Source organism: Acanthopagrus latus, chromosome 8 (genome assembly GCF_904848185.1).
Source record: "Acanthopagrus latus isolate v.2019 chromosome 8, fAcaLat1.1, whole genome shotgun sequence".
In the NCBI taxonomy this organism is placed as follows: domain Eukaryota; kingdom Metazoa; phylum Chordata; class Actinopteri; order Spariformes; family Sparidae; genus Acanthopagrus; species Acanthopagrus latus.
In genome coordinates this window covers 766064-784860 of record NC_051046.1, presented here as the reverse complement: position 1 = coordinate 784860, position 18797 = coordinate 766064, and the positions used below count along the sequence as shown (strand labels likewise).

Sequence of the window (18797 nt, the reverse complement as noted above, 5' to 3'; positions counted from 1 at the left end):
GCTCCCCTTTTGTATCTTGATCCTGTGTGTAAAGAGTTAAAGGTCATTTAACACCAGCAGAGTTTTGATGGTTCAGACATTTAAAAACGTATCAAATCAACAGTCCTGCACAGCAGAGGTTTTTGTCCCAAAGGGTTTTATTAGGAAGATAATTACAGACATCTAGACTCCTCGGGGCTGCTTGAAGTTCATGCCGACGGTGGGTTGGGTGACCTGCAGGTTGGACAGATTGCCGAAGTCCTGCGAACAGAAGAAGAGGTGTGAGTTTCATCAGCAGACAGGAGAAAGAACAGCTGATTTCAGAGAGAAAGTCTGTCTGGGAGCAACAGGGTCTGAGAGGAACAGGGATCCTTCAAACACGGGAAAAGCTCTCAGCTTCATCTTCCTGTAGTATCAATGACCTGGCCACGAGGACGCCATGATCACTTTCGATACAGGGTGGAGACAGACAGCGGACACGACAGAGTGGCATCATGAATCCGTTCGTCTGATTTTAGACTCAACAGGCAAAACCCATTTTAATATATTCTCATATCTCAGTAGGATTCTGTCACTGTATTTTATTTGAGAAGCTCCGTACTTAAAATCTATTGACTCATTCCCTGAATCTGTTTCTTCACTCATCACAGTGCTGCCTCATCTCACCTGACGCAGGTCGCAGCGATCCACTGACAAACCAAACAGCCGCATTTTCACCGTGACGAGTGGAGCTGTGAGCAGCTACGAACCTTAACTTTAACATTTCTTATGTTCAGGGTCACAGAAACATTTACCTCTTCCACAGTATGAAAAATGACATCACACTAAGTCTGTTGATCCTCGACGTAGATGTGCTAAAATGAAAATATTCTATGGAGATAATTCTCCAGGACAAACGACATTTTGCGTTCTCTTCTCTGTATTTTCTACGACAAGAAAGCCAGTCGACTGTTTTCCACTCTGCAGTGTCAACGAGTCGCCCTGATGGTTCCTGAGCACATAAAGTTTGGTTTGATGAGCAGATGTTGTTTATTTAAACATTCTGAAGAGACGCTGCTGGTTCTGTTGAAAGCTGTTGGACATTATGGTGAACCGGTCTCAGTCAGATCCTTTTAAGTGTCTCACATTTAAACAATCTGACGCAGCAGCTTCCAACAGACTGACTAATGCCAACGCAGCCTTACATTCAATGTAAAGGCCTGAACAGTCAAACGCTCATTACAGAAACTGTCCTGATGACCCATCAGAACTGCTGATGAGCCAATAAAAACACTTTCTGCTGATTAACTTGATGAAAACAAGTTTCTCAGACTGACCCTTTAATCTTCCTACAGTGCGTCATTAGCGGCGCCTTAAAGTGCCTCATTAGACTGTTTGATGCTCTGAAGCGTCACAGTAACGCTCACAGAACTCAACCGGCAGGAAAATGTTCTGCCTCCAGATTTTATGGCTCATAAAAAGAGTTTCGTTTTCTCCAACACTCGACCCGCTGCTGTGACATCATTAGTAACATCAGCAGCCTGAGCTGCTCTGATCAAAGTGTCGCCACATCAGACGCTTCAGTCCCGACTTCACCTCAGAGTCTGTGTGGACTCTGAATCCTTCACTTTAATTTACACTGTTCACTTCCACTGCAGTTTGCTCTTGAAATGATGTGGCGTTAACTTGCATCGGGACTAACAGGTGGAAGGTATTCAGATATTTTACTGTAGTCAAAGTAGCAGTTATAATCTAGAACTACTGATTTAAGTACAAGTACAACATTCTACATATTACTGAGTCCTAATCAAGATATCCATATTCCCATCTGCAGCATGATGCACTTTAAGTATTGATGTATAAACTCGATGTACTCTGGCTGTGAGTAAATGCACATTACTACCAACTCTCATCACTGATCTTGTCGTGATTCTACTTTCAATTTTAAAGTTTGATTTCAGATTAAAACATCACATGTGGATCAGTAAAGATGAGATCAGTTTCATGTCCTGAAACACAGACAGGGTTTACAGCTGGACTTCATCCTGGTGTCTTTCTGCAGGTTAGTTACACTCAAGTTCAAACAGTATTCACCTAAAATAAAACACCAGCCTTCAGTGATTCAACTATAAAAAGATAAAAGTCAGCATGATAAGATGTTCAGTTTCTCTAACCTGACTACAGTGAAAGCTCTCAACAATAAAGGAGCTCTGAAAAACAGAAAACATGTCGAGTGCTGGAAGTTCAGCTGCAGGCTAAAGCTAAGCTAGCTGTGTGGTTTCCTTCAGGAGGACTCGAGATGATGTGGAGAAACAGGAACCACAGATCCTCCTTCAGTTCAAACTTAGAGCCCATTTCAAGCATTTTAAAATGGAAACTTACCAGCAGCTTCAGCATCTCCTTGGTGTCGGGATCAACTTCAATCAGCTCCTGGTCCAGAGCAGACACCTGGACAGGTAAACACAGGGAGGAGTTAGACAGGCAGTCACATCAGCACCTCGTTCACACCTCCTCACCTTCATGTTCGCTTCATTCTAATGGATCACTTCCACAAAACATGATGATGTTCTGACCTCAGAACACGCGTCTAAACACGTCTGCCAACTATTAGAAGCTACAGCTGGAGTCAGTAAACAAAGTTTGAGGCAGTCGAACATTTTAATCACATCTGTTCTGCCACAAAGGAAATCCCTCATTAAAAACAAATGTCAGACACGGGTGTGTGCTGGTGGGTTAAAGCAGCACTTCATAAGACTGAGAGGGCATGTTTCAAACTAATCACCTTAAAATTACCAGAGAAATTCTGCAAGTTCTCACAAATAATGTTTAAATATGCAGATTGCAGATCAATTTATTGTTTCAGGTTGTTGACATGTTAAAGTCAGAGTAGTTTTGATGGAGCTCTGATCTGTTTTCACACTTAAATCAGAAAATACTGACAGCCATAATAACAAAATCCTCCATGTTTTTTCTGTGAAAACCTTTAGAATACAGAATACAAAAAATTGTATTAACTCATAAATCAAAATTTCCAGCTGATTACTGAGTTTAAGTTTTTTTTATAATGATTGTGCCATTTAAACATGCGCCAACTTGCACAAAAAGTCCAGAACAGAAATCTGAACTTGCACACATCTGGAAAAAAAAAAAAGAAAAAAGTTCAAAACGCCTGGATGGACGTTTCATACAGAAAAATGTTCAAGTTTCCAACCCGTGTTGTTAATGTTGAAGAATATACATGCATAAACATTTTGAACTCTTTCCATGAGTCTTGAAAACCTTATTGAGTCAAAATGGACCGGAGCATGTTGTCACCTGTCACCAACATTAGAAAACAGGCATTCAGATTATCTGAGCATTTAACATGAAGGCTGTCTGAGAGCGCCAGGGTTCAAGAGGAACGGAGGATCCTTTGAACACGGGAAAGGCCCGCAGGTTATTCTTCCTGTACTATCAATGACCTGGCTACAGGGACGCCATGATCACTTTCGATACAGGACACACAAGTCAATCACACTAATGGGAATATTTTAAAGTCTGTATGATGTCATTCGTAAAAATATCCCTTCAACATTGGCATTTAAACCCCAATATCATCATATATTTTACTCTTTACACAATGATTAAAAGATTTAGTTAGACTATTCTGCCGGCTCAACACCACAGACTCCAAACAAATCCAGCATCTCTTCATCACATCACTAAAACCTGGAAACGGACGACAGCCACCACCAGGACTGCATCAGCTTTAAGATGTGTGTGTTCTGATGGAGGACAGAAGGCAGCAGACAGCCTGTTGGTGCATTCACTGACCTCTGGCACGTAGTTGTCCCTCCTCTCTCTCTCTTCCTCCTGCAGTTTGATGGAGATGCCTCTGACTGGACCCCTCTGGATCCTCTTCATCAGATGTGTCACATACCTGCAGCAACAGTGATTCAACACAGCAGTCAGAACCAAACAGAACATGTTCACAGCACAACTCTGAAGAGTGTGGACCATCACAGAGGTCCTGATCAGAGCTGCTATTAACATCTGTCCTGGGTGACCACTTATGATTGGACCTCACTTCCCTGGTTTATGTGCAGGAGGACATCTTTGGGACAATCAATGTTTTCACAAAGAACTTCATGTACAACATTTGCCGAATTTCCAAGAAGACCTAAATAATGAAGACTTTGTCAGACGCAGCGTCTCAGAGTTAATGTTTCTCCTCAAACAACTCATAAAATTAGACAATTTGTTAAGGGAGTCTGGTGATGTTGTGGCTGCTGGTTTAACATTTTTGTACAAGTATGCTTGAAATTGCAGGTGTGTCACTCCATAGACTGAACTGGTCTGTGGCTCCAGAAGCAGGCATGATTGTAGAGACATGCAATGCAGATTATTATTGGCTATTAACGTTGTCTAGTGTCTGGGAGCGCCAGGGTCTGATAGAAATAAGGAGTCCTTCAGACACGGGAAAGGCTCTCAGCTTCATCTTCCTGTAGTATCAATGACCTGGCTACAAGGACGCCATGATCACTTTCGATACAGGGTGGAGGGAGAACGCTCCTCCGCAGTGAAACTCACCCAGCGATCTTGTTGCGGAGCTTCTTGCTGGGGATGATGGCGATCTCCTCGCACACCCTCTTGTTGGTGTGGAAGTCGCTGCCCAACCGGGTGTAGTATTTCTCGATGATGACCCTGGCGGCCTTCTTCACCGTCTTGGTCCTGACTCGTCCCTGTGGGCAGTTCAAAGATCACACATTACATTTCACTCAGGAGAGCTAGATTTGTCTCAACATACAGAGTCGCGGATACATTTACAACTTGGGAATTAATCATTCAAGCAAACAACTCATGGTATATTAAGATCATATTAAGACACCTAGTGACAACGACAGGGTGATTTCTGAGCTACAATATACTCAACATGACATTGGCGTAAATATGGGACTCTAAATTTATGTAAATGTGTATCTTTTACTAAAGAGCTTGGTTAATATATAGGCTGCCAGACCAGCTGGTATTGACCTGTGACAGATCCAACATGACCTCATCGAACAATACTTACACTGAATACATAAACTGAGATAAAAACATCACTGAAGCTGCACCTCAACCAAGGACCGCTGATTCACCTGACATTATTCACGTTTCCCTGAATAAAGACAATTCGTTTTAAACTAGTTCCGTGACGACGTGCTTACATACTTCCACTTGATCTCTTCAGGCTGATGTTTAATGTAATGTGTACTGCTCAGTGAGCTAGCAGCACAGACGCACCACTGCGGCACTCAAGCTAGCGACGTTTCTCCTCCAGCGCTAACTAACGCCGAGCAGCAACTACTTCACTATATTTTCGGCCCGTGTTGAAACATATAGATCAAGGAGTGATACTGTTGTTTCCGTTTAACTACACTGATATAACATGAATAAGAACCGCAGCTCATTCAGCTGGAGAGCTGCTCCACTCCGCTTCCTCTGTTAGCCGCAGTTAGCTGCTACAACAGTGCGAATAAACTGTTCTGTTCGTGTCATCTAACATCAATACTGCCAGAAATAAACACGGTAAACACTCCGGTGTCCATACAGGAGATAACCGCGGTATTTAAACTGTAAAAGAGTCAGGATTAATTCAGATAGCTCGGGTCGACATGTAGAAAGTACCCACCATGTTGGATCGGCCTGGTAGAAGAGGACGAGCAGACTTCCGGTGGAAGTTTAAATCCGCTGCCGGAAGCTGAGCAGGGAAACGCGCTACTGCGGCTGCGCCACCTGGCGGCAGGAGGCGGGAACAACAACAACAACAACAGGAAGCCGCTACTGACTGCAGGTAGATAAAGACAGAATATAGAATACAATTTGAATGATACAAAACGTATTTATTATATTAATGTGTTGTTTATTATTCTTTATGTATTGTTATATATAATTTATTGTCTCCTCCCTAATATATTAGGAGATATTTGTATCCTAATAAAACATCTTTCCTCAGTACAATGAGCAGACAGGAAAACATTTATATGATGTTTTGGATGGAATATTTTTGTTTTGCTAATTGCTAAAAATACAATAACAATAGTAATCCTCATTTTTACTTTACCCTATAAACAATATAGAATGCATGCTAACACTTTCAACTTAGAAGATACAGTGAAAATCTAAAAAAGGCATAAATGACGACTTTTCAAATCAGTTTGGGATCTTGAGGCTTCTGGAGAATTTCATGTTGTTGTGGATGTCGGACATCTGCCTCTGTCTGTGTCTCACATCTCATGCTATAGTTCATTCTGAGCTGTATATTAGTTCCTGTAAAATGTGTAATATTTAAAATGAACAGTCTGTGTGTGGTGGTTATGAGTTATGAGTGGACACTGATCTTTATTTTTGCTTAGAGGCAACAAGACTAAATCAGAGCTGAAAACATTGATTTCTCACAGAAGTTACAGATTTATTGCAGAAATACATTCTCAGTGATTCTTGTCTTTGTACAACAGACATCTCTGTGCTCGGAGGAAAACACACTGACACAAACAAACAGAGTTGGAAATATACTTAAAATATCAAATCACATTCAAAGATTTTGTTGAACTTGGAGAAAAATCAATTTATTTCTCTTCAAACTAAACATGTTACAGGTTTAAATCTTACTTAATTACATAAAGAAATATTTATAAAACATCACAATACCATAAAAAACGTTGAATCTTCTATAGAGAGACAGTCGTGTGTCGCAGGAACGAGTCCCAAAACCCAAAATAAGTTGCATTTTTGCACCTCCCCTTCCCTCAACTCAAGTCAGTGGGATTTCTTTAGGACACCTGAAATAAAGTGTGTTGTTTCTGCAGGCTGAAGATATTTACGCATTTTATTCATCATTAAATGTCCCACAGTTTAATTCTGTCACTCACTGTTCTAACTCTGACTTTACAACTTGTACATTGATCAGTTTATAGAAAACCTGGATAGTAATTGTGCAGTAAGACTCTTAGTGGTGGAGACGTTTCAGTCATGTGACCGTGATGTCGTCTGTTTGTAGCCTAACATTAGCTTCTTACTGCTACACAGTTAATGTAGCTTCACACATCACAGAGTGGAGTTCATCTGTGGAGATTATCTGGATCAACAGAACCTGGAAGGATCAGAATCTTGTGTTTTTTATCTGTAATAATCCACAATACAATTCAAAAACCCCACAGAGGGAACAGTGATGCTAATCGCTGCATCTCTCTGTGAGATAAATATAATTAAAACAATTAACTGATTCCATCTTCTGTCTCTGATTAAACCATGATTCTAAAACAGCTGTTCCTCTGTGTGAAACATAAACAAAAACAGAACTAATCACTTAGAAACAACCTGTGTTTCTGACAAAGTGTTCCTGAGCCCGTTTAATTATCTCCTTATTGTTTCTGTCACAACGTGTCGCTGCCGTCAAATTCACAATAAGCAGATATTTACAAAGATGGATGAAGGTGATGAGGTCAGACGTTAATATCAATGATCACATCCGGTCTGATCTATGTTTTACACACATCCCAACTTTTATAAACAAAAGTAAATATAATAAATATATAATGACACATATCATTTCACTACATTCATGTAAACAGATTTATTCATCACGTTGAACCAGATGCTTGTGACAATCTTCTACAGTCGTCTGATTTAAAGCCATTACAGTATTTACTTTGTACAGAAGTCTGCAGGAACTACAGCGATTCTTCCTACAGTGACGAGTTTACATTAAAGGGACAGTCCAACATTTTGGGAGCAGGATCAGAAGAATCATGAGAAACTGTTAGCCAATTCACAAAATGACTTATTTGGTAAAGCGATAAACACATTAATGCATCAATAATTATAATCCAATAATCCAATATACTGTGGATCATTCTGAAAGGGGTCATTCTGCATAATGAGACCTGAACTTAGTACATCTTCCTGATAATACTTACGTTTCACTTGAGTTACATTTTGGATGCAGCACTTTAACTGTTGTATTGGTATTTTTATTTGAGTGAAATATGAGTACTCAGTGCATCACAGCCAGAAACTCCCAGACTGTTCAGAATACGGTACAATACTGCTCGAATATGAAAACTTTACACCTCCTTTCTCTGCATGTAGTCAAGAAGAGGCTGGTGTTAGTGTTAAATCTTTCACCTGAGCTAAAATAATCCCGTCTCAGGCATCTCTGCACCCAATAATGACATTTATATCCGATTTCAACAGCTTCTCAAAAGGTTGAACTGTTCCTTTAACTACAGTGGTTAAGTTTTACTAATCTACCACAGATCTTTGAGTTCTACTCAGTGTCTTATTGTAAATCTACTGAAGCATGCTGAAACATTTTTTGAAGCTTCTCTGAATGTGCTGTTTTCTCTAAACGTTTCTAAAAGGTTCTTTATTTGGCCCACATGCTGTATTACCCTGTGGCCCCGGGCCCCCACTGCAACATGTAAGGCCCCAAGTGTTCATGTGTCAGAGTCAGATCACACCTGGTATCAACATCCATCCTGAGTGATCTGATCACAGCTACACTACCCCGTGATCTGATGTTTCTACACAAAGACAGAAAGAAGTTCATGTAGAACATTTGCTGAATGAACAAGAAGGTCCAAATAATGCAGAATGAGTCAGAGACAGAGTTTCACAGAGTTTATAAAGTGTCTCCAACTCAACAACTCACTAAACTGACACATTTGTTAAGGGAGTCTGGGGACTTTCTCCACGGGGACAAAGAAGTCGCCTATATTGTTCCTGTTTAGTGTCTTTGTAACATGTGACATGTTTAGATCAATAACATAACACCAATAACACCACCTCTGAATGTGGTCTGAGTGATCAGCTGTGATCAGATCCCTCAGGACAGATGTTGACTCCAGCTGTGAACTCAATTTAAAATGAATGTTTTTACACAAATGAATCACCATCAACCTTTTTAATGTTTCAGGTCAGAAGCCTCCTGACCCGAGTCTCTTAAAGCTTCAGATAAAGTGCCGACAAGTTACAATAACTTTACTTTCAGTACATGCAGAAAGTGAACAAACACCACACCGTTCACCTAAGAGCTAAATCAAACCTATTTTATAGTTTATTTTTATATATCATAAAACTGTACATCCTGGTAAATGTACTATACTGGGCTCTATTTAACAGTCTTAAGTGTGTTGAGTTCTTGAGGACTCTGGTGGAAATGTGCAGTGATGTAAAAGGCAGAACGCAGTTTTGTGCAGGAAATGAATCTAAAAGTCTTAAAGGGAAACACATTAGTCTAACACTGTTGTATTTACTGACTGAGCCTCTCTTCAGCAGCTGGTGTATTAAAGTGTAACATGAGATCAGAACCTAAAGTGCTCGACAGTACAAACTATGGCCTTCCTTTCCTGTAGAACAGACGCGTCGCCTGCTGATTCACTCCTGAAAAGTGCAAAATATAAGCTAAAGGTTGCATATCATCGACTCCTGAGCAGAAATCACTCTGACCTGATTTCCAGCTTCATGCTTGACATGTTGTCATGGTAACGGCAGAGGCACCAGCACGTCCACGTAGCTGACGGGGAACAGACCTGATTGGCTGCCGAGCGTGCCCTCGTACCAGTTGGCGTCGACGTGATTGGTGAGGACGATGATGTCACCCTCGTTGAAATCTAGCTCACCCTCGCGATTCGGGTGGAAGGAGTACATCGCCCGGCAACAGGGCTGATCCTGGACCAGCTTACTATCAGCTGGGCGAGAGACACAGAGAGAGAGAGAGAGAGAGAGAGAGAGAGAGAGAGACAGAGAGAGACAGAGAGAGAGAGAGACAGAGAGACAGAGAGAGAGAGAGAGGTGTCATTTGTAAGATATCACCAGAATTCATAGGTAGCTCCAAAGCTAAATAGGGCAGCTAACCACTAACTGCTGCTCACTGAACTCACTGCTGTCATGAGTTCATGTACGATACCTGAGTACTCTTCTCTAAGCTCCTCCCCCTGAACACAGACCACTTATTTCAGCTAATTGTATCCACAATCTCATTCTTTGGTCACTCCCTGAGGGCTCCTGACTTCAGGTGAGGGTCGAAATGTAAATGGAATCGTAAATCTAAAGCACTTGTAATAACTCATAAACATCACCTTTGTGTCACATCTCCAAGTTTGTTTGTTGATGTCAGTCAGTGTGTTTACATGCACAGCTTAGTCAGATTACAGCCATAGTTTGACTATGCTGCTCAATCAGACAACTGCAGTTGTCCGAGTATACATGCTGGTGAGAAAATTGAATTACTGGCTGGAGCATGTCACACCCCGGTACACTAGGTGGCGCTGTACCCATTTCAACTAGTGGTAACAGAAACACCTCCAGCTGACCTCTTTACGTCACCAGCTGCCTCGGCACTCAAGAAAGATGCCGTACGAAGAGCCAGACGAAGCTGCATCTTTGTACATTTCGTATATGGTGAACATGATAATTACACAAACTAGATGCACAATGGTGCTCTTGCTTGCAGTGATTTCAGAGCAAAGACGCCGCCGCCGTCTGTTTACTTCCAGCTCACGGTCCCGGGGAAAAAAATCTCAAGCCTGCGCAGAACGCAAAAATCCAATCCGGTCCGCTGGAGCGTATACATCCAGGAATAATGCAACTATCAATCGAATAATCTTGTGCTTTAATCCGACTATGAGAAATCAGATCCGGTCCGATTTTAGTCAGACTAAAGTGTATACATGCATCTTAAAAATCCGATCATAGTCGGACTAACACAGTAATTTGTTTTCTTGAGTGTCATGTAAACGCACTGAGTGTTTCTCACCGTAGCAGGAGATCGGACTGCCGGGTCGGGATGGCAACACTGTGACGGGTTCTCCTGTAGCAGTAAAACACAACAGATATCACATTTCATTCCAGAGCATGTGGACGTGAGAAAACATCTCAAACAGGAGAAACCCGACGAACCTGAGGACGCTGCAGCTGTGATTGACGGCTGGTGGTAAAACCCGGTGCTGCTGTTGTGTTCACTTCGGATCCTGATCTTCCTGGGTCTGAACCGGCGCTCTGGTTTGTTGCTGGCAGCCGTCAGCCTGTTTCACAACACACACACACACACACACACACACACACACACACACTCAGCTTAGCATTTTAGCATGATAACTTCACCTTAACAGCAGCAAGGGACTTAAAAAATAAAGGAAGGGTCAGCACATCGCTGAACCTTGGTGCCAGCTGTGTTGAAGTCTATGGGAGATGAGCCCCAACACATCTACGTCTACAACACCTGAGTCCTTCATCAACATGTTGTTCATCCCATTTGATCAAAATGTCATCAGGCCTGTCAATCATTTGCAATAAAAAACATCTGTGGTCATATTTGTTTCGGATGTTAATTCATGTTCTTCGTTGCGTCCATTTTGGGCCAACGAGTAGTAAAGTTTGGATAATTGGTAAAAACCTGCAAAACTATAATGAGCGTCTCATCAACCTCAGCTGCGTAATCTGTTAAGAAAATCACCAGAACATGTACAAAACAAATTCTTGTCTACCTTCAGGCTTGTTAATGATTTCTGTACACAGAATAACAAACACACAGATTGTTATTAAAGAGGTCGTTTTCTGCTCTTGGGGTTTTTGCCGTTTCTTTATTGTGTTTTTAAACATGTTTGTGCATGTTGAAGTTCTGCAAAGTGAAAAAATGTATTATTATTTATTATTTTAGATCACACTACCTTGCTCGGCATGACCTGCTCTCCTCTGCCTCTGATTGGCTACATCCTGCCCAGTAATGTGCAGCTCATGCCAAAGATTGAAAAGAGGAGAAATGTCTCACTCTTAAATGGAGCATTCAAGACACAGTGTGCACAGAGACGCTGCAGCGATGAACTGATAAAGTGTTTGATGTATTTAAACCGTTTCAACCAGGACCCCAAATTAAAGTATGAACATGTAGATTGGGAAAATATGACCCCTTCAGTGTTTGTAGTGGGTGTGACAGGTGTCTTAGCAGGCTCACCTTGCCTGCAGGTTGCCATGGAGACCCAGCAGGATGCGCTGGGCGTTGCGATGAAAGTCGAGCAGCGCAGCGACCAGCGCCTTCAGACGGGTCAGCTGATCAACCTGCAGGAGGAAACAGGAAGTCAGCTGCAGCACAGCAACCAGACGTCAGAAAGCAAAGTCATTCATAAAACTTAATTTATTAATCAGTATGCAAAATTACTTTTCCATGGATGCATGTGTCAGTAGATGTTTCCATTTATTATCAGTATTATAAAGTCAGTTCTGTTTGGCCACATGAGCCTCCCTGAAGTTCAGAACATATTTTTCCTGGATACCATCTCTGCCAAGGGATGATAACAGACGTTTTCTTCTTTGCTCTCACTTGGTTTTGGATTACAGTCACCACATCAACCAATGAGAGAGAGGCAGCCCGGAGCATCTTCACGTGCTGCCAAACAACGGTAACGTTAGTGAGCGTGCTACTGTTGACGGAAAATTAACATTTCACCTCCAGTTCTCTCTGAAGAAAACCAGCGTTCATCAAGTCTCGTTTCACCTTCTGCACTGATTTTTACGCTAACCGCCATTTTGTTTATGTCTGCTTCTCCATAAGATCATGTGAGTCCAGCTTCAGTCTGCAGAGCCATGAAGCTGCTGTAGAGTGCTGTTTATTCAGGATGTATGGAAGCTGTGCATGTACGAAGTGCACCACATACGACACTGCACGTCCTTTGCTCCACAGCAACAAACCTGCAGAGTGTGAAGTGGATTGGACGGGTGGTTCTGGAGATGTGTGAGGGACACACAGACACACAGACAGACTGAGACTCACGTCATTCTGCAGCAGGATGAACATGCTCCTCTCTGCCAGCTCTTTGGATGTGATGAACTTGTCCCAGGCTTGTCGGAGCTCCTCTGCCGGGACTTTCCCCCTTCGTCTCCTCTTGTAGTCGAAGTCCAGACGACGACCGTTCAGCTTCTTCAGCTGGTACTGAAGAACCAATCAGAACAAAGATCAGAAACACACATGGCTGCTGAACATTTGGACCAAACTATTTGTTCAGATTCTGTTCCAGATGCATTCTGGGTATAAAGAGAGTCCTGAGCGTCATAAAACTCTGAAGCTTCCATCTGACTGGGAACTAGACCGTCCTCTCACCCGGATGTCCTTCAGCTCTGTGTTGTGGAGGTCCTGCAGGGGGTCGATGAAGGAGTGTTTGACGTTGACATCCAGAGTGTCCCTGGCCTGAGCGACCTGCTGCAGCGTCTCACCCACAACAGACAGAGCGCCGCCTGATCCGCCAGACGACCAACCAGAACCGACAGAAAATGTAAAAACACAAAAAGCAGCGAGAGTCAAAACTAAACATGCATCATTTTTCTCCTTTGTTCAAGTCTGACTGAAGTTTCCACAGACGTGTGCAGATGATTTGTGTTCTGAGATAAACGCAATCCGATGATAATTTATAATATTGTGAGAACATTATTTCTATTTGCATGAACAGGGTGTGACTCCTTTATTCATCCATGATAACGTGGATGTCACAGCTCTCCTGTCTGTCAAACTGCAGCGCATAATGTGACAGATTAAAACAAGATAAAACCGAAGTCTGACTCGTCCCGTCTGCTTAGACTGAAATCGGAGGTTTTCATTTATTTCCACACCTAGACGTCTCTCTCCTGTTAACCAACTATCTGACTGTATCCTGACCGTGTTTGTGAGGGTTGAGCTCAGTTGTTCACAATAACTGTGTGACTGTTTGGATGAGAAAAGAGAGAATTACAGATTTCTTTCATGTTTCACGTCATGTTTTCCTCCATTTTTGACTCTTATCTGCTGGCAGTGTTGAGACCGACATCGTACCAAATTCAGAAGCAGCTCCGAGCTCCTGGCCGTAGTGCGACATGCAGTCTCCCAGCATGCCCTCCGTCTGCGGGTAACCCACCGACCGGCCCTGTCCTCGAATCCTGGACATCGTGTTGAGCATGCTCAGTTTCGCTCTGTCTGCTGTGAAAACACAAAGATGATGTCACGAAGGAACACGAGATGATCAAAATCTTCAAATAAAATCATTGGAATAAACATTTACGGTCAGTGAAAGCAGCTGTGTTGCGTTTCTCAGTACCTGGATTTGGTTGGAGGAACTCTGTCGTTTTGGACAGCAGCTCGACCAGCAGAGCGTGGATCACTGCAACACCCTGACAGACACACACACAGACAGGAAGTCAGTCAGTTTGTCTCTTGACTCAGATTTAAAGTGCCACCTGCACTGCTGTACCTTCTCCATCTTCAAGAAGTCCTCGTCCATTCTCGTCCCTTCAGCTCCCATCAGCCTCTCGTTCAGCAGCTGCAGGAAGAGTTGTAACATCAGTAGAAGTCGTGGTGTCAAAGGTACTTTTATTTATTATATCTTTGTTATCACACGAGTGGCTGGATGCAGCTACGCTCATACAGCAGTGGTTTGTAACCAATCTGATGCCTCAGGGAGGTTTGAGGAGCTTCAGTGCAGAACAAACAAGCTGAACTTCCAAATATCCTTCTGTGGCTGATTCGGTCACAGAAAATAACAAAGGTGTTGTTTTCATGTTAAAAATATTATAGCAGAGGGTTATGAACTTATGAAGATAATAAATAATAATCATTCAAACAAAATTCAGCTCACAACTGCAGCACATACAGACTGATGACTTCCATGTTTGCACCTTTCACAATAAAAGCGAACACAAGACAGTATACAGTGTAAATCCTCATTCTGACACTGACACACGTCTTCTCAAACTTTCTGTGAGTAACTTGAATTCTAAATTTCTGTACATGTGAAGTTTTTCTTTCTCCTCTTAATTTCTGTTTCTGTTTCTCACTGGAGGACCAGAAACAAGTTGTGAAAACTCAAATGGAAAAAAAAGTTTGAACATTTGGAAGAAATCAGGAGAACTACTGGAGAAGTGAGACAGTGAGAGGAAACTGAGCAGACAAAGAAGAGCAGGAGTCAGTTGCTGTGACAATATCAACATTCATGTACATATTTTTATCTGTGCTGTGCTGACAGGACTGTAGCATTAATGCACCAGCAGGTAGAGATGGCTGCAGTCAGTCACCGGCAGCATCGTGTAGCAGCACAACAACAACAGGAGGTGGATATGTTGTATATTAATATTGTAACAGATCATTTATATTCTGGATCATAAATCAAAATGATCGATTGTCGGTGATCACTCAGTGTTTCTGCTGGTCGGCAGTGATCAGTGCTGCAGGCCCTGTGTCGCAGCATCACTCAGTATTAATCCCCCGGTACAGAAAACATCAGGCCGGTTGATCCCGGCTCGACCCGGCTCGGCCCGGTTTGTCCCGGTTACCTGACTGGCTTTGTGGAGCTGCTTCTTCATCCCGGAGACAGACATGTTCACCGGCCGCAGATCAGAGGAGCTGCTCGGTACCGACAGGCTCCATCCCGTCTGAGCGGCTCCGTCCCCCGCAGAGCCTGCTGCAGCGAGCCGCTCCGCCCCCTCCGGCCGCTCCTCCAGTCTGCTTTATTATTACACATATTCTAGTTTTTACGTTAAAAGATTTAATCTTAATAAACGAATGTTCGGACATATTGGTTCTTACACGGTCATCTCAATATTTAATTTACATTTTTACACGATTCATCCAAAACACACCAGGTTTTTATTATTTCACTTTGAAATATACAACCGGTTTTAATCTCATTTAAATTTATTTGCGTATAAAACAATATTATCATTTGATTTAACGTTATTATCATTGTGATAATATTAATCTTAATAATATTTTTGCCGAATTTTCTTTTTTGCTGTTATTAAATAATCATTTAAATTGACATAAATGATCAATTTGGCCACTTGGCGTTCATTTTGTCTTTCACAGGTTACAGGCTAGGATTTGTTTTTAGTTCTTTTTTTTTAACGGGGTCATTAATTTATCTAATTCACATGACTTCACTTATTCTATTTAATCAATAATCACGTATTATACGATTTGTTATCATTTGTAGCCTGCTCCATCAGGTGTTTAGAGAAATGTTGGAATCATGAAATTTCACCTGAATGTGCCAACACTGCTGAACATTGAGCATGCGCACTAGAGACTTTCGCCGACCGCGCTAGCTAACATCCGGTTTAGCGCGCGGCTAACTTGAATGAGGATAAACTAATTTAATCTCGCGGCTCTTCTAGACTTTACTAGTGTAACTGCACATAACGGTTCAAATTCTGACAGTCAGACGAGTCTCGGGCGGTGTGACGCTCCAGAGAAGAATCCGACATTTTACAGACGTTTCTTTCACAGTTAGCTTCCGGGGAAGAGTCCTTTTGAGCCGCAGTGCATCACGGAACTAGTTTTTCAGAGCCTCGCGCTCCTCCTGGAGGCTTAGCGCGGGACCGTATGTCTATCTAACCGCCATCTTGGATGTGGCAGCTCCGCCCCGTGAACTGAGAGTCAGTGTTGTGAACTTTATAAAGCTCCTGGTACAAGGTGCAGTAAGTTAATGTCTCAGTTACACATTCACACATGTACAAATATATTCAGGAAACAGACAGGAACCAAATAAAGACACTGTAGTTTTAAAGAGGACAGAAGAAGAGTTTTTCTGCCTGAACAAACTAAATAATCAAACTCTCTTTGTGTTCATGACCGAACAAACTGAATCAATAAACAGACCTTAAAGGATGACACAGTTTATACTGCTTCACTATGTTTACATGTGGCGGACCGTGCCACTTTTCTAGCTTCACACGGTGTCCTGGGATCTTACTTTCCTCTGAGAGGAAAGATGGAGAAAATTCTGAGTTTGTATTATTAACTCATTTATAATCAGTGAGTTTGTGTTTCTTCTCTAAAACTACATATTGCCCCTTTGAAGTACTTTAAGTAACATTTTCACATGCAAACTGGCCCAACGGATGTAGATGTGTCCCTGAAACAATGAGTCAGTTAATCACAGTCACTTTACAGACAATGAACGAGCAACTATATTAATCTTTATTATGAAAACATTTCATGGTTTTCATGATTAGAGTGATAGACATTCACTGAGGCTACATTTTCAGTGCTGGACTTTGAAGAGGATCCTTTATCTCTTACAGAGCTGTATCAGTACTTTTACTGGAGTAAAGTATCTTAATACTTCCTACAGCCGGCATATCTGTGATGCTGTTAACACACTCAGTTATGAGATACAACTAAATCAATGCAGTTTGAATTCTAAATAAAGTTGTTAATGGGGCAGTGTAGTAACAAGTCCAAAAACCTAATGAGTTTGTGTTTTCACACATCTGCTTCCCTCATCTCAAAGTTGATGCGTTGTTGAGTTGGTTTTCAGTTTAAAGCCTAAAATAAGGTGTGTGGTTACCACAGGCTGAAAATATCTACATGTTCTGCTCTACCACTTAAAATACATCAGTAAATGCCCAACAGTTTTACTATAAAGCGCTCATGTGTCTTAAAAAGACAACATCACCTTGAGTTAACTTGTTGTTGATTTCTCTGGTTTGAACATGGTAGTGATGTAAGAACACAACTCAACAACATAAAGAACAAAGGACGAGTTGTTTTTATTTTAATGCAGAAAAGTTACATATTACATCTTTGAATCAAGTTGAACTAATTTATGATTCCATTTAATTTGATACTAAATGCAGTCACATCATCGTTCAGTTAAACCTCGGTGAGGCGACACAATGGAAACGTTGACATCTGCTGGCAGAAAGCAGCTCCAGAACATGAACGCTGGTGATAACAACAGCTTCAACACTGAGCTCAGAGGGAAAAGGCTCCACAGGTTGATTTCATGTGTGTGTTGATCACGTGATGTGTAAACCAGCAGGGTTGCACATTAAACTGGAGTTCACTGGGGCTGCAGGAAATATGATGATCAAACTGTTGTCACATCTGCTCCCACAGCCAGTGACTGCCCACTTCACACCCCCATCACCCCCATCACATCCATTATCACCTCGGACTACAGGGCACCCCCACCCGCCACACCCACGGACAGTTCAACCCTCCCCCCCACGCCTACCATAGACAGTTCAACCCCTGCTCCCCACCACCACGGACATTTCAACCCCCCTCCTCACCGCTACGGACGTTTCAATCCCCCTCCCCTTCACCATCACCAAGGAGCAGGTGAGCAAAGAGCTGAGGAGACTGCGCCCAAGGAAAGCAGCGGGCCTGGACAAAGTGTGTCCAAGGATGCTCAAGGCCTGCTCTGCTGAACTGGGGGAGCCGCTTCAGCAACTGTTCAACCATAGCCTGAGGTTGGGGAGGGTCCCCGTGCTCTGGAAGACTTCATGTCTCATCCCGGTTCCTAAGATTAAACACCCCAAGGAGCCAGGTGACTTCAGACCAGTAGCACTAACATCCCACATCATGAAGACCTTCGAACGGCTGCAGCTCCATCTCCTCAGACCCCAGGTCCACCACGCACAGGATCCACTGCAGTTTGGATACCAGGAGAAGTTGGGCGTGGAGGATGCCATCCTCTATCTGCTTCACAGGGCACACTCTCATCTGGACAAGGAGAGCGGTGCTGTGAGATTCATGTTCTTTGATTTTTCCAGCGCCTTCAACACCATCCAGCCCCTCCTGCTGAGAGACAAGGGATGACAGGGATGAATGTGGATTCACACCTGGTGAGATGGATTACAGACTACCTCACAGAGAGGCCGCAGTACGTCAGACTGAAAGACTGCATGTCAGACACTGTGGTTAGCAGCACCACAGGGGACTGTGCTCTCTCCCGTCCTCTTCACCTTGTACACATCTGACTTCCAGTACAACTCGGAGCTCTGCCACATGCAGAAATACTCAGATGACACTGCAATAGTGGGCTGTATCAAGGATGGACAGGAGGGGG

At 42.6% G+C, this 18797-nt stretch overlaps 2 protein-coding genes and 3 non-coding genes across 7 annotated transcripts; all 5 read right to left on the bottom strand.

Moving 5' to 3' along the window:
• Nucleotides 1–118: 118 nt before the first annotated feature.
• zgc:114188 (uncharacterized protein LOC541327 homolog) lies at nucleotides 119–5723 on the bottom strand. The gene is made up of 5 exons (XM_037107395.1): nucleotides 5612–5723; nucleotides 4528–4679; nucleotides 3772–3877; nucleotides 2341–2406; nucleotides 119–240 (listed from the first exon to the last, which is right to left on the bottom strand). The coding sequence occupies exons 1-5, from the start codon at nucleotides 5612–5614 to the stop codon at nucleotides 163–165; spliced, it is 405 nt and encodes a 134-aa protein (XP_036963290.1). The 5' UTR covers nucleotides 5615–5723; the 3' UTR covers nucleotides 119–162.
• LOC119025180 lies at nucleotides 314–439 on the bottom strand. The gene has a single exon (XR_005076721.1). It is a non-coding gene; the product is annotated as a small nucleolar RNA SNORA71 (small nucleolar RNA).
• On the bottom strand, nucleotides 3331–3457 carry LOC119025198. The gene has a single exon (XR_005076738.1). It is a non-coding gene; the product is annotated as a small nucleolar RNA SNORA71 (small nucleolar RNA).
• LOC119025181 lies at nucleotides 4367–4493 on the bottom strand. Its single transcript, XR_005076722.1, has one exon. It is a non-coding gene; the product is annotated as a small nucleolar RNA SNORA71 (small nucleolar RNA).
• On the bottom strand, nucleotides 5633–16232 carry sh3gl3b (SH3-domain GRB2-like 3b). 3 transcript variants are annotated; one of them, XM_037107362.1, is made up of 12 exons: nucleotides 15984–16232; nucleotides 15277–15445; nucleotides 14199–14267; nucleotides 14046–14118; nucleotides 13784–13927; nucleotides 13079–13212; nucleotides 12752–12910; nucleotides 11936–12039; nucleotides 10882–11006; nucleotides 10739–10792; nucleotides 9430–9671; nucleotides 5633–5767 (listed from the first exon to the last, which is right to left on the bottom strand). In XM_037107362.1, the coding sequence occupies exons 1-11, from the start codon at nucleotides 16007–16009 to the stop codon at nucleotides 9460–9462; spliced, it is 1269 nt and encodes a 422-aa protein (XP_036963257.1). In that variant the 5' UTR covers nucleotides 16010–16232; the 3' UTR covers nucleotides 5633–5767; nucleotides 9430–9459. The 3 variants fall into 3 exon arrangements, with proteins under 3 accessions (XP_036963257.1, XP_036963258.1, XP_036963256.1); XM_037107363.1 differs by lacking the exon at nucleotides 5633–5767 and adding an exon at nucleotides 7018–7072; XM_037107361.1 differs by lacking the exon at nucleotides 5633–5767 and having other exon boundaries at nucleotides 8870–9671.
• Nucleotides 16233–18797: the final 2565 nt, after the last annotated feature.

Coding starts and splice junctions, on each gene's coding strand:
- zgc:114188 (XM_037107395.1), bottom strand. Junction 2,407..3,771: donor GGGACAACTACGTGCCAGAG/GTCAGTGAATGC, acceptor TTACCTGTCCAG/GTGTCTGCTCTGGACCAGGA. Junction 241..2,340: donor AGGAGATGCTGAAGCTGCTG/GTAAGTTTCCAT, acceptor TTCTGTTCGCAG/GACTTCGGCAATCTGTCCAA.
- sh3gl3b (XM_037107362.1), bottom strand. CDS start 16,009: ATGTTCAGCAGTGTTGGCACATTCAG. Junction 14,119..14,198: donor ACTTCTTGAAGATGGAGAAG/GTACAGCAGTGC, acceptor TGTGTCTGTCAG/GGTGTTGCAGTGATCCACGC. Junction 13,213..13,783: donor CGGAGCTGCTTCTGAATTTG/GTACGATGTCGG, acceptor CTGGCGGATCAG/GCGGCGCTCTGTCTGTTGTG.